General features: G+C 43.9%; 1 protein-coding gene across 3 annotated transcripts in view; it reads left to right on the forward strand.

Annotated features, from left to right (window-relative positions):
* ADAMTS3 (ADAM metallopeptidase with thrombospondin type 1 motif 3) overlaps positions 1–15312 on the forward strand; it is a 375923-nt gene that overhangs the window by 340070 nt on the left and 20541 nt on the right. For all 3 annotated transcript variants that reach the window (XM_063920099.1, XM_063920100.1, XM_063920101.1), the window contains 2 exons: positions 3030–3193; positions 8728–8893. In XM_063920099.1, the coding sequence (XP_063776169.1) occupies positions 3030–3193; positions 8728–8893 (330 nt within the window). The remainder of the gene's footprint in view (positions 1–3029; positions 3194–8727; positions 8894–15312) is intronic.

A 15312-nucleotide genomic window follows, 5' to 3' on the forward strand; every position in this document is an offset into this window, starting at 1 on the left:
GGTACTTGGAGAACCACAAGTACCAGCATGCGTGGGGAAAACGGGCCCGCTGGTACCCGTAGTTCTACTGCAAAAAAAATACCCCCAAAAAACAATACACAGACACCGTGAAAGTTTAACTTTATTACATACATGCACACTTACATTCATACATACTTACCTATGTTTACACGAAGAGTCGGTCCCCTTCTCCACGTAGAATCCCGGGGTACCTGTAAATAAAATTATACTTACAAAAAATCCTGTGTGGATCGGTCCTCTTCTTATAAATTATAATCCAGGGACTTGGCAAAACAACAAAACGCATTTCCCGAACCACGCACTGAAAGGGGATCCATATTTACACATGGATCCCCTTTCCCCGACTGCCGGGACCCCCCGTGACTCCTGTCAACGAGGGTCCCTTCAGCCAATCAGGGAGCGCCACGTCATGGCACTCTACTGATTGGCTGTGCGCTCCTAAGCTGTCAGTCAGGCAGCGCACGGCAGAGATACAATGTAGCGCATAGGCGCTACATTGTATCCAATGGTGGAAACTTTGCGGTCAGCGGTAGACCACAAGAGTGACCTCATATAACCTCTGCTACAAAAAACAATATTCTTTTTTTTTTCTTTATGGCTATCAGCCCCCATCCGCCGCCCTTGGATGGGGGGGACAGCCTCGGGCTTCACCCCTGGCCCTTGGGTGGCTGGAGGGGGGGACCCCTTGATTTAAGGGGTTCCCACTCCTCCAGGGTACCCTGGCCAGGGGTAACTAGTTAGTGATTTAAAGCCAGGGCCGCATGACCAAGATAAAAGTGTCCCCCGGCTGTGGCATTATCTCTCTGACTAGTGGAGCCCGGTGCTGGTTCAAAAAATACGGGGGACCCCTACGCTTTTTGTCCCCCGTATTTTTTGGACCAGGCGCAGAGCCCGGTGCTGGTTGTTAAAATATGGGGGAACCCCTGTCAATTTTTCCCCCCTATCTTTACTACCAGGACCGTCTCAAAGAGCCTGAGGCTGGTTATGCTTAGGAGGGGGGACCCCACGCAAATTTTTTTTCTACTTTTTAACACTTTCCCACCCCTTCCCACTGATAAACATGCACGGATCTCATAGATCCGTGCATGACTATCAGAACACGGTAAAAAAAAGCAGGTCTGTTTTAAAACTGATTTTTTTAATGATTTGTATTTTTTCACGGCAGTGTTTGGCTATTGCCGGCAGTGTTTGTGAATTTAGAATTTTTTGTAAATTACCGAGTTCTATACCTAAACAGCCGCGTTTGACCGATGGTGTATTCATTCGTATTTTTATTTTTGACTTTCAAAAAAATACGAATGCCCTCATCACTGTCCAGATTTCAGTTTAGTAAATTCCCGAGATGACACTTTGATGAAAAAATATCAAATCGGTCAAAATCGGGAGCTTAGTAAATATACCCCCTAGTGAAGATGTGTAGTGAGAGAAAAGGAGAGGACCAAGTACAGAACCTTGGGGTACACCTACAGTTAGTGGAAATGAGGGAGAGGTGGAGTAATGAACGTTCAGAGAGGTAGGAAGACAGCCAAGAGAGGGCAGTATCACGCACACCACTGGAGTGAACGATTTGCAGTCGGAGAGGGTGGTCCACAGTGTCAAAAGCAGCAGATGGTCAAAAATAAGAAGTAGAAAGTAGTGGCAGTTAGATTTGGCAGCATGGAGGGCATTGCAGACTTTTGTAAGGGCAGTATCAGTGGAGTGGAGAGGACAGAAGCCAGACTGGAATGAGTGTGAGGAAAGAAAGGAAGTAAGGCTGTTGTAGACAATACGCTCAAGGAGTTTGGAGGCAAAAAGGAGAAGAGAGATGGATCTGTAGTTGGAGAAAGTGTTTGGATCAAGGGTAGGTTTTTTTAAGAATAGGAGAGATGAGTGCATGCTTGAAGGCAGAGGGGACAGTGCCTGGTGAGAGGGAGAGATGGAGAAGGTGGGAAAGATGGGAACAGACAGAAGGAGAGAGGTAGCGGAGGAGGCGGGAGGGTATAGGGTCAAGTGGTGAGGGGAGAGTAATGAATGAGGGCCATGACTTCCTCACCAGATACATGGGAGAAATATGTCAGAGTTGGTGAGAGGGATGGGGATGGGGATGGGTGGCAAGGGATGGGAGAAGGCTGGTTGCTGATGGTCTGATGTGATGTCCTGACCTACGGAGTCAATTTTGGATGTGAAGTAAGTGGCAAAGTCAAGAACAGAGAGTGAGGAGGGGAGACGAGGTGGAGGTGGGCAGAAGAGTGAGTTGAGAGTAGAAAAGAGGCACCGGGGGTTGGAATACTGGGAGGAGATTAGGTTCTTGAAGTGTGAATGTTTAGCAAGGGAAAGGGCAGCACTGAAGGATGAGAAGATAAGTTTGAAATGGAGGAAGTCTGCCTTCGAGCGTGATTTCCTCCAGTATGGCTCAGCACTACGTGAGCATTTTTGCAGATATCTGCTGCATTTCCTCCAGTGACGCTCAGCAGTTCATGAGCATTTGACAGCTACTCTAAGTTGGACTAATATTAAATCTGCCCGTTATAGTTGCACTGATTCATTTATGGTTTGCTCTCAAAATGGCCCATATGTTTTTTTCTTAAGGAGGGAGAAATAATCAGTTGCACTTCACCCTCATATTTCAAATATGAAAGCTTACATTTCTTATGATATACACTATGTTATCTCACGTGTGTGTGTGTGTGTGTGTGTGTGTGTGTGTGTGTGTGTGTGTGTGTGTGTGTGTGTGTGTGTGTGTGTGTGTGTGTGTGTGTGTGTGTGTGAGACAAACAACTGTTTCGGCTGGTTTCAGACATTTTTTGACATTTAGTTCTGTATAAAGTCACAAATGTAGTATAGGCTCAAACACCTGTAACTTATCATGGGGATATACATACACACAATTGGCAAGAATAGCATTATCAAGGCAAGAACAACTAAAATCCATTAATCTGCAGATACTAATATGACATATTAGGTGTATTATATTTCATGATTAATTGAGCATAACAATAGTGTTTTTTTTCTTTGTTTCCCTTCATAAGCCATTAAAAATCAGGCAACAGGACATTATATTCTCAATGGAAAAAGTGAAGAAGTCAAGTCACGCTCCTTTATAGATCTCGGTGTAGAGTGGGAGTACATTATTGAAGATGATATTGAAACTGTGCACACAGATGGACCGTTGCATGATGCAATAGTGGTGCTGGTAAGTTATATTACTTTGGGTACCTTCATATTTGTCATTTATGCATCTGTTTTCTTTTAGTTTATAAAAACCATGCCTGGTGGATGAAATACATATCCTCTCATCAGATGCACAATATATACCACAGTATTCTGAGCGATATAGAAGGTCATTCCGTGTTGATCGCTCGCTAGCTGCTTTTTGCAGACCTGCGATCAGATAGTCGCCGCCTATAGGGGAGTGTATTTTCGCTTTGCAAGTGTACAAATGCCTGTGCAACCGAGCTCTGCAAAAACATTTTCTGCAGTTTCTGAGTAGGTCTGAACTTACTCAGCCCTTGCGATCACTTCAGCCTGTCTGGTCCCGGAGTTGACGTCAGACACCCGCCCTGCAAACGCTTGGACATGCCTGCGTTTTCCCAAACACTCCTAGAAAACGGTCAGTTGACACCCATAAACGCCTTCTTCCTGTCAATCTCCTTGCGATGGGCTGTGCGAATGGATCCTTCGTTAAATCCATCGCTCAGCAACAATCCGCTTTGTACCTGTATGACATGCCTGCAGATTGCGGTGCATACGCATGCGCAGTAGTGACCTGATCGCTGAACTGCGAAAAATGGCAGCGTGCGAACAGGTCAGAATGACCCCCATAGTCTTCAGTGTAGCCACAGTCCCATGTGGAACACAGCAGACTGCAAGGAGGTACCACTTAAAGCTATAACCGCATGTTTTAAGGTCACATATTGCAGAGATAGTGATTGAAAAATTAACAAATGAAATACTTGATGGAAGGAAGGCAACAATTAGCATACACACAGCACAACTGTAAGTACTTCCCAAGGAAAATGTGAGGGGTTAGCTGGAACCGGGTGCAAAATCCTTGTGTGGCAAAGAATTGTGTCCATTCATGTGGGATCCAAGCTAGTATTGGGGAACTATCCCAAGTCTCAGCACTGCAATTATGAACACAATGGAACTGTATCATTTTCAGTATTAGGGTAGGATGCAATGAAGTCCGAGTTCGGCAGCCGTGCGGGATACTGGATGAACGCTGATTTTTTTTTAAAAGGGGCAGGTATGTACAAGGTATGGTTTAGCCTTGTATATGATTTCCCCTTTAAAAAAACATCCGAGGTCGGCCGGCATCCCGCACAGCACCTAATTCGGACTTTTTTACATCCCGCCCTTAGCCTCATTTTGATTTGATAGAAGAGAATCCAGCAGAATATGCGTGCATGTCAGTCTTAAGCAGAGTCCTGTATCTAATAACTATTGTGAGTCTTTCCCCATGATTTATGAATTACAACTCTGCATGCAAATTAGGATAATAACTGGAGTTATGTGAAATAAGGCTTCTTGAATGAGTTCAGCTCTTATATAAACTTGAGGAAACCGAACCAGGTGGATAAACTAAGGACAAGAGGGGTAAAGAAGGAAGGTTGCACACTGGAGCGACTCAGTATGGGTCATAGGATCAGTACACACAGGACCACTTTTTTTATATACTGTACATACACAACTACTGTAGGTAGACACCCAATATATTCAATACAATGATTAATCACTATATGTACAGTATATGGTTGGAAGCATAAAAATGCAAGACTATATATTTTCTGCTGTATTGTAGTTTATATATACTTCTATAAAGTAGACTACATAAACTGATAAATACATCTAGACCTCAAGGTATCTGCTCAATTTCATATAAAACAATTAGAAACCTGTCAGGATTTGTGTAACTCTCCAGACCATGTCAGACAGCACAACCTGGAAGAGGGACAGGAGTGGATTACCAATTGACAGGCAGCAGCGTTGAGGGGGTAGGGAGGGGACGGACGGAGGTCTGCATTCCTTGAAATGGGGGGGGGGATGTCACCACCGTTAACTAGGAGGGGAGAGGCCAAGGGTCTGCACACTTCCTGGCCTCGAAGCCCCCGCTTCTATTGGCCAGCTGCACAAGCTGAGGCTTACTTCGCTATCCTTCTGCAGGAAACATTGCATCCAGTGTTGGATCTCAGCTTGCAACGAACAGGAGGCGTCTCTTAAACTGAGACATCTCCTGCATGCCCCTCCTAGAGATCAGATGGAAATTCACTGCTTGCATGCGCCATTGAACTTCTGTCCAGCTCAGAATCAATCCAAGAGAGCAGTGATGCAAACTAGAAAAAGAGATTAGGGCCAGATAAAGAGAGACACAGATAAGCAGTGACAAATAGGCTTAAAGAAAACAATGAATCCAAACCAGGTAGCAGGACATAGTGTACTATAAGATACAATGTTATCCATGCAATCATGAAAAAAGAACACTCTTACAAACATTCCCTATATAAACTCCTTACATGCTCCCACTAATTCCCTATTGGATCAAACAATAAACACTGCAGCAATCATACATCTACCACCCATGATTTACAATGATACCAGAGTCTAGCCACCACCTGCATGCTTATCCGTCTTCAGGATAATAAATCCTTCTACTATTTTTAGGACATCTAATAATGGAATACAGTCATACAATCGACAATCACAATGTCGACAACCCAATTACAACATTTATGATGCCCACATTTTTGAAATGTTGACAGACAACATATTGACAGCTTCAGAATGTCAACATCTAAAATGTCAACCAGTGAAAACACAAAATTAATAGAATGCCAGTGACAGGGATAGGTTGCAGGATGGGGAGGTTGGGTTTAGACTGCGGATGTGGGGGAATTAGGTTTAGGCACTGGAGGGGGGGGGGGGGTAAGGATTAGGGTTTTGGATAGTGAAAGAATGCCGCTTGTCAGATGACTGTGCTGGAACTGCTCCATATATCTACCGCCAGGACATGGAAGCTGAAGATGTCACTGCTGTTGGGACCATTTAAGTCACCAATAGACCACAAGGGACAGTTTATTGACATTCTATCATGTCAACATTTCAGCAGTGTCCACACCCATAATAACAAAAAGATCTGGCATTGAGTAATATACGTGAAGTTTTTGGACATCTCAGGCCTGCCCGAACTATTAGATCAATGAGTTGCGGCCAGGGGCAGATTGGGAACTAAACGTGACTCAGAGGTGTAGCGTATTGTGTAACCATGGGATTGTGCAATGTTCAACATTGAGGGGAGAAGTTTAAAAGTAAAAAATGAAAAAATAAAATATCAGGGGCACATAATATCATACACCATTAGGATTAGGGAGACTGTATAATTCTTTAGAAAAAAAAAATTTCCGCCAATAATATCCACTGTCTGCCAGTTACTTATGACTCAATCTTACATGTCAGCCAAGCACAAACACTAGTTCATCCACAATCACAAAAGCCTAAATGGCAAAATAATTATATACAGATGCTATACAGTATATACACTTCTGTGAGATGATGGCTGGCAGAGTTGCTGTACTGTAGACAATACACAGAGATGGAATAACAGAATGAATTGGAACAAGTGGCGGATCCGCACCTGGTTGCGGCAAGGTAGACATATTTTTTCACCATAAACTCTCAAATTTGCAAACAGTGAGTGGGCCAAAGTTTATCAAGTGCCTTGGACATACAAACTTCTTAAGTAGAACCTTCCATACAGTAGACATTATGAGGCCTAACAAGTATGCAGAGTGTTTTTTTTTTTTTTTTTAACTGACTAGGTGTTCTACCCGTTGTTCACACGGGAGTTTCTGATTTTCATGGTTGTAAATATAAATGAGTGTTCAAAATTTGGTAAATCTATAGAGATGTAGATTTGAGACGTTTTAATGTAAGTAAATATTAATCCACAGTTCTTGGCTTGACCCAAGGAGCACCCGTAGCAGATACGGTAAAAAGCGACAGGACCATTTTTGTAGTTTATAATATTCTACACACAGGAGGTGTACGCAAGTCACGCATCGGTAATGACATCATTATGTCAACCCCCTTTTCATCCCCTTAGGGGAGGTTTAGTAACATTCTAATTATGTAGTGTTCCCATTTTCCACCTGCAGAATACATGTCATCTTCCTAACATATTGGGAAGTAAGAGAATTAGTGATGAGTCAGTCAGTGAGTAAGTGAGGGCTTTCGCATTTTTGTAGTTTATGGAGTTCTACACACGAGGTGTAATCCAAATTTTGATCCGATTGTCCGTTATCGTTCACGCAACGCAAGCCAAACATAAGTAGTGATGTCATTATGTCAACCCCCTTTTCATCCCCTTAGGGGAGGTTTTTTAAAGTTCTAGTTACGTAGTTTTCCTATTTCCCACCTGAGGAATACCTATGTTATATTTCAGCTTCCTAACATATCGGGAAGTAAGAGAATGAGTGATTAGTCAGTAAGTGGGTGAGCGCTTTTAGCATTTATGTACTGTACATAGGGGGTAATTCCAAGTTGATCGCAGCAGGAAATTTTTTAGTAGTTGGGCAAAACCATGGGGGTAATTCCAAGTTGATCGCAGCAGGAAATTTTTTAGCAGTTGGGCAAAACCATGTGCACTGCAGGGGAGGCAGATATAACATTTGCAGAGAGAGTTAGATTTGGGTGGGTTATTTTACTTCTGTGCAGGGTAAATACTGGCTGCTTTATTTTTACACTGCAAATTAGATTGCAGATTGAACACACCACACCCAAATCTAACTCTCTCTGCACATGTTATATCTGCCTCCCCTGCAGTGCACATGGTTTTGCCCAATTGCTAACAGAATTCCTGCTGCGATCAACTTGGAATTACCCCCCATGTGCACTGCAGGGGAAGCAGATTTAACACGTGCAGAGTTAGATTTGGGTGTGGTGTGTTCAATCTGAAATCTAATTTGCAGTGTAAAAATAAAGCAGCCAGTATTTACCCTGCACAGAAATAAAATAACCCACCCAAATCTAACTCTTGCTGCACGTTATATTTGCCTCCCCTGCAGTGCACATGGTTTTGCCCAACTGCTAAAAAAAATCCTGCTGCGATTAACTTGCAATTACCCCCATAGATATTTTCTCTACCCATTGAAATTAATCTTGAAAAATGAAACTATTACAAATGACAGAATGTGTGTACATTATCTATCTGTAGTATATGTCTGTACTGTGGGAATTTAGTGCATTGGATGGTGTTTTCTTATATTGCATGTATTGATAAGTGCCAGATTGTATTTACTAAAAAAACAAAAACAAACAGATGATTTTACTTAACATATTAGACATTTGTTTTTGCTGTAAGTATAAATGAAGCAATACAGCGGAACAAATAAATCCACATGTAAAATTAAAACACCATCTGTTAGCAGTCTTCAGATTTATTGAACTTTTTTGACTGCCTACATGTTCTGAAAAACAAATCTAAAAGGATGGATCTAATGAACGCTTTCTTGGAGCTCATTAGCAGCCAGCTCCACTTAAATTTTAGTGAAACAAAGAACACCAGGGATATTCACGTAAAAACGTACATTTAGCTGGCAGAAGTATTTGGAAGCAGAGGTGTTTTGTGATCCCTATGCAAATTTTCTGATTTCCATATGCTGTCAGAATACAGTATTTCATAAAGTTATGGTTTGATAACTGAACACTTTCTCTATGTTGTTCTGTATAAAGGTTATTCCTCAGGAGAATGACACCAAGTCCAGCTTAACATATAAATACATCATTCATGAAGACTCTTTGCCCTCGATAAACAATAACAATGTGCTGCAGGAAGAACTGGATACTTTTGAGTGGGCTTTAAAAAGTTGGTCTCAGTGCTCCAAGCCTTGTGGTGGAGGTGAGTGTTATATATAGTATATGCTGGAATTGCATGGCACCACAGGTATTGGTATAGAAAATACATGTATTCTAGTTTTTGAGAGTCCGCCCTGATACAGCACAATACAGAACATTCTTTCAATGCCACTATATACCATGCTATGTACTTCATCTGTGTATACTGTATGCATAAAGATAAGGGATCTATGATCGACACTACTTGAAAAATGTGGTTTTCCCGAAATGGGGATTTTTTAACTATTTCTGTTTACAAGCAACAATATTAGTTTAAAAAATGACACTCACTTTACCTTGCATTGCCCCATGGCATTCTCTTACTACATGAATAGTTAAGCAGTGCTCCTCATGGTCACTAATAGAGGAGGTGAGTAGTCATCATTTCAGTGTGTCTGACATTATTATTTATTTATTTATTAAGTTTCTTATATAGCGCAGCATATTCCGTTGCACTATACAATTAGAACAACAGTAAAAGAACAAAACTGGGTAACAAACAGACAGAGAGGTAAAAAGAGGTAGGAAGGCCCTGCTCGCAAGCTTACAGTCTATAGGCATTATCACCATATAGGCCTTTTATGTATGGTTTTTACAACTTTATGGATAACTCTTTCACATATAAAAGATATATACAGTATATATATGTAAAGTAGACTTATATTGGAAGCATGCACTCTGGCTCTAAACTCCTGCACCACTGCTTTATTCTGTTTGGATGACCACAAAAAAGTAGCTTTTCACAAAGAATGCCCACCGCCCTGTCACTCACACGGTTCTTCTCCCAAGGCTTCTTCTGGGAGTTCTCCAGTTAATTTTAATGTATGAACTTGTTTTTTAAATGATGTATTTCATTATTTGTGACTCCTTAATAAATACCCATATATTTTAAATGATCTTGTTATTCCCAAGTCATTTAGTTGTCCCCTGGGATTTTTTCTTGTACTACTATTCTATGTCAGGAGTTGAGGATCCCCTGTCCCAATAGCAACAGATGGACAGTCGTTTGCTCATACTTATTGGGAGTGCAGTTTTTGAACTATCTGTTTATTGTAGTTCAGTAAATGGCAGTATCTGTACAGTTACTATACATTGCACAGTTTTACTGGGAAATACTATGTTTCTGGGAATCAGGGCCATCTTAACAGCATTATAGGCCCTGGGCAAAGCGATGCACTGTTGCCTCTTACTACCCATTCATGGGGAACCTCCTACAGTCCTGCATCATCTCTGTACATGCTTCCATACAGTGAATGGCTGTCAGCACTCTGATTGGTGGTTAGCTCCAGCCATACACCAATCATCATGCACACAGCCATTCACTGTCTGCAGACTGGAAGGCAGGTAGAGAAGCTTGCCACTCTGATTGTGTGACTACCACCTGCCCCTGCTCTGATGCCCCTATAATTGTGGGGCCCTGGGCAGCTGCCCAGTGTGCCTATATGTTAAGATGGCCCTGCTGTGAATGTGACATTGCCAAAAAATCCTTGTATGATTACCAAATAAATTTCTAAAATGTTCGGCCATATACAAAACCAGATTTGAAGTCTGATTTCCATATTATATTAAGCAAAAGGACTTACATTGTATCAGGAGTACTGTGCATCTTACCTAGATAACTGCAAAGTCAAAATACCTGGAGTGGATTGGTTGTCAGTGACCAGTACTAGGCCCCTTGGAAATGGGAATTGGCGAGTGTTCACTGTGAGGGCTGCTGTAGTAATTTTCAAGCACCCTGATGTGCCTGGGCTTCCATAAAGAAAACTTGGACTATTTAGGATACTGTAGCTGCCATGTAGCCCCACATAGTAAAGACACTGTGCTAGCTGTGATGGGAGGACCAGTGATGCTGCAAGGGTCTGCAGAGTTAACTAAGTTAAACCCACCTAAAGTAAGCAAGGTACTATACCACTTTACCTACAGCTGTGACCAGGGACATTCCAGAGGATAAAAATGTTGTCTCAAAGAAGAAATCTACCATTATTCAGGAATCAGTTGAAGCTGTTACTCAAACAATATACAAATTAATATAAATAAGGATCTTTTGTCCACTTCAGGGCATCACAGGACTATGGAGAAAGAACTGAGGGTCCGCAGGGAAAATAAAGGATGGGGTTACAGGGCAGATGTGGAGTCATTTCTGTTCCAGTGTACTGCCTCTTAGAGAACCTGACATTTTTGTATATTCATGTAATATCTTTGTCCATGCCATAAAATTCAGAAATTGTGATTTGGAGATACATTTACTAATATCCTCGTCAAACATTAAATACAACATTAATATTAATTGCAAAGCCAGACGTGTTTTGCATTTACAATTGGTGATGTTTTAGATTTAGTCTACAAAACTGCAGAGAATTGCAACACTTTGTAAGTCTAACCCTTGGACTTAGTTGGGCAAATGATGTAAATTTGTGAAGAACAAAAATAAATTCCTAATCGAGTCCTCTATTCAATACAGTATATCACCAGTTGATATATAGGCAGTGGCACCTGAATCATGTCTAAGCTATGAGCCACCCCCAAACCCCCCCCCCCCCCCCAACACAGACACACACACACACACACACACACACACACACTAAATTTTGCTAAAGTCAGTGTGGTCAGTATGTGCTGCTATTTAAAAAAACAAAACTAAACATAAATTGTCTACAGAAACCTTCTTTAGCCCGCCCCTTTCCTCCTTCTGGTTTTTTGTACCCCACCCCTATCATCTCAGGATAAACCTGCTGTTGCCTGCACTCCCTAATTTCCACCTAGGTGGGAGGGACAGCTTACTTCATAACTGGCACATAATATACTGTGTATAGTATATCTGGGAGGCATTCGATATGCCAAGAGTCGGGATCCCGGCACTCAGCATAGCGGTGCTGGGTTCCCGACAGCCAGCATACCGACATCTATTCTTTCTCTTGGGGGGTCCACGACACCCCTGGAGGGAAAATAAATAGTGTGTTACCGTGCCCGGAGCGTGGCGAGAGCAGCAAGCTCGCAAGGGGATCTTTTGCGCTCGCCCCGCTGTCGGCATGCTGGCGGTCGGGATCCCGGCGCCGGTATGCTGGGTGCCGGGATCCAGACAGCTGGCATAACGTAGTAGACCCAGTATATCTGTGTGGCTATGGAGGGTCTGTGGCTATGTACATAGATATATTCCAGGCAGCTTGCAGGTGTGAGATGTATGGATGGCTGCTCCTTGACTGGTCAGTAATTCTTTCCGATGTCAGTAGCTATCTGCTCCTGGATGCCCCGGGGCCCCGCCTCACTTTAATCCCGGGGCGACAGATTCAGGTCAGAGACTCTGACTCTCCACCAGAATCACTGCAGTCTGGATGGCGCCCTCCACTGTCAGTGCCCTTCCTATGTCTCTGCATATAGAAAAAATAAGAATTTACTTACCGATAATTCTATTTCTCGTAGTCCGTAGTGGATGCTGGGGACACCGTCAGGACCATGGGGAATAGCGGCTCCGCAGGAGACAGGGCACAAAAGTAAAAGCTTTAGGATCAGGTGGTGTGCACTGGCTCCTCCCCCCATGACCCTCCTCCAAGCCTCAGTTAGGATACTGTGCCCGGACGAGCGTACACAATAAGGAAGGATTTTGAATCCCGGGTAAGACTCATACCAGCCACACCAATCACACTGTACAACCTGTGATCTGAACCCAGTTAACAGCATGATAACAGCGGAGCCTCTGAAAAGATGGCTCACAACAATAATAACCCGATTTTTGTAACAATAACTATGTACAAGTATTGCAGACAATCCGCACTTGGGATGGGCGCCCAGCATCCACTACGGACTACGAGAAATAGAATTATCGGTAAGTAAATTCTTATTTTCTCTGACGTCCTAAGTGGATGCTGGGGACTCCGTCAGGACCATGGGGATTATACCAAAGCTCCCAAACGGGCGGGAGAGTGCGGATGACTCTGCAGCACCGAATGAGAGAACTCCAGGTCCTCCTCAGCCAGGGTATCAAATTTGTAGAATTTTGCAAACGTGTTTGCCCCTGACCAAGTAGCAGCTCGGCAAAGTTGTAAAGCCGAGACCCCTCGGGCAGCCGCCCAAGATGAGCCCACTTTCAGTGTGGAATGGGCTTTTACAGATTTTGGCTGTGGCAGGCCTGCCACAGAATGTGCAAGCTGAATTGTACTACACATCCAACTAGCAATCGTCTGCTTAGAAGCAAGAGCACCCAGTTTGTTGGGTGCATACAGGATAACAGCAAGTCAGTTTTCCTGACTCCAGCCGTCCTGGAAACCTATATTTTCAGGGCCCTGACAACATCTAGCAACTTGGAGTCCTCCAAGTCCCTAGTAGCCGCAGGTACCACAATAAGCTGGTTCAGGTGAAACGCTGACACCACCTTAGGGAGAAACTGGGGACGAGTCCGCAGCTCTGCCCTGTCCGAATGGACAATCAGATATGGGCTTTTGTGAGACAAAGCCGCCAATTCTGACACTCGCCTGGCCGAGGCCAGGGCCAACATCATGGTCACTTTCCATGTGAGATATTTCAAATCCACAGATTTGAGCAGTTTAAACCAATGTGATTTGAGGAATCCCAGAACTACGTTGAGATCCCACAGTGCCACTGGAGGCACAAAAGGGGGTTGTATATGCAGTACTCCCTTGACAAACTTCTGGATTTCAGGAACTGAAGCCAATTCTTTCTGGAAGAAAATCGACAGGGCCGAAATTTGAACCTTAATGGACCCCAATTTGAGGCCCATAGACACTCCTGTTTGCAGGAAATGCAGGAATCGACCGAGTTGAAATTTCTTCGTGGGGCCTTCCTGGCCTTACACCACGCAACATATTTTCGCCACATGTGGTGATAATGTTGTGCGGTCACCTCCTTCCTGGCTTTGACCAGGGTAAGAATGACCTCTTCCGGAATGCCTTTTTCCCTTAGGATCCGGCGTTCAACCGCCATGCCGTCAAACGCAGCCGCGGTAAGTCTTGGAACAGACATGGTACTTGCTGAAGCAAGTCCCTTCTTAGCGGCAGAGGCCATGAGTCCTCTGTGAGCATCTCTTGAAGTTCCGGGTACCAAGTCCTTCTTGGCCAATCCGGAGCCACGAGTATAGTTCTTACTTCTCTACGTCTTATAATTCTCAGTACCTTAGGTATGAGAAGCAGAGGAGGGAACACTTACACCGACTGGTACACCCACGGTGTTACCAGAACGTCCACAGCTATTGCCTGAGGGTCTCTTGACCTGGCGCAATACCTGTCCAGTTTTTTGTTCAGGCGGGACGCCATCATGTCCACCTTTGGTCTTTCCCAACGGTTCACAATCATGTGGAAGACTTCCCGATGAAGTCCCCACTCTCCCGGGTGGAGGTCGTGCTGAGGAAGTCTGCTTCCCAGTTGTCCACTCCCGGAATGAACACTGCTGACAGTGCTATCACATGATTTTCCGCCCAGCGAAGAATCCTTGCAGTTTCTGCCATTGTCCTCCTGCTTCTTGTGCCGCCCTGTCTGTTTACGTGGGCGACTGCCGTGATGTTGTCCCACTGGATCAATACCGGCTGACCTTGAAGCAGAGGTCTTGCTAAGCTTAGAGCATTGTAAATTGCTCTTAGCTCCAGTATATTTATGTGGAGAGAAGTCTCCAGACTTGATCACACTCCCTGGAATTTTTTTTTTTTTTTTTTTTCCTTGTGTGACTGCTCCCCAGCCTTTCAGGCTGGCATCCGTGGTCACCAGGACCCAGTCCTGAATGCCGAATCTGTGGCCCTTTAGTAGATGAGCACTCTGCAGCCACCCCAGAAGAGACACCCTTGTCCTTGGAGACAGGGTTATCCGCTGATGCATCTGAAGATGCGATCCGGACCATTTTCCCAGCAGATCCCACTGAAAAGTTCTTGCGTGGAATCTGCCGAATGGAATCGCTTCGTAAGAAGCCACCATTTTTCCCAGGACCCTTGTGCATTGATGCACTGACACTTGGCCTGGTTTTAGGAGGTTCCTGACTAGCTCGGATAACTCCCTGGCTTTCTCCTCCGGGAGAAACACCTTTTTCTGGACTGTGTCCAGAATCATCCCTAGGAACAGCAGACGTGTCGTCGGAGACAGCTGCGATTTTGGAATATTTAGAATCCACCCATGCTGTCGTAGAACTACTTGAGATAGTGCTACTCCGACCTCCAACTGTTCTCTGGACCTTGCCCTTATCAGGAGATCGTCCAAGTAAGGGATAATTAAGACGCCTTTTCTTTGAAGAAGAATCATCATTTCGGCCATTACCTTGGTAAAGACCCGGGGTGCCGTGGACAATCCAAACGGCAGCATCTGAAACTGATAGTGACAGTTTTGTACCACGAACCTGAGGTACCCTTGGTGAGAAGGGCAAATTGGGACATGGAGGTAAGCATCCTTGATGTCCAGGGACACCATATAGTCCCCTTCTTCCTGG

Source organism: Pseudophryne corroboree, chromosome 1 (assembly GCF_028390025.1).
Source record: "Pseudophryne corroboree isolate aPseCor3 chromosome 1, aPseCor3.hap2, whole genome shotgun sequence".
NCBI lineage: Eukaryota > Metazoa > Chordata > Amphibia > Anura > Myobatrachidae > Pseudophryne > Pseudophryne corroboree.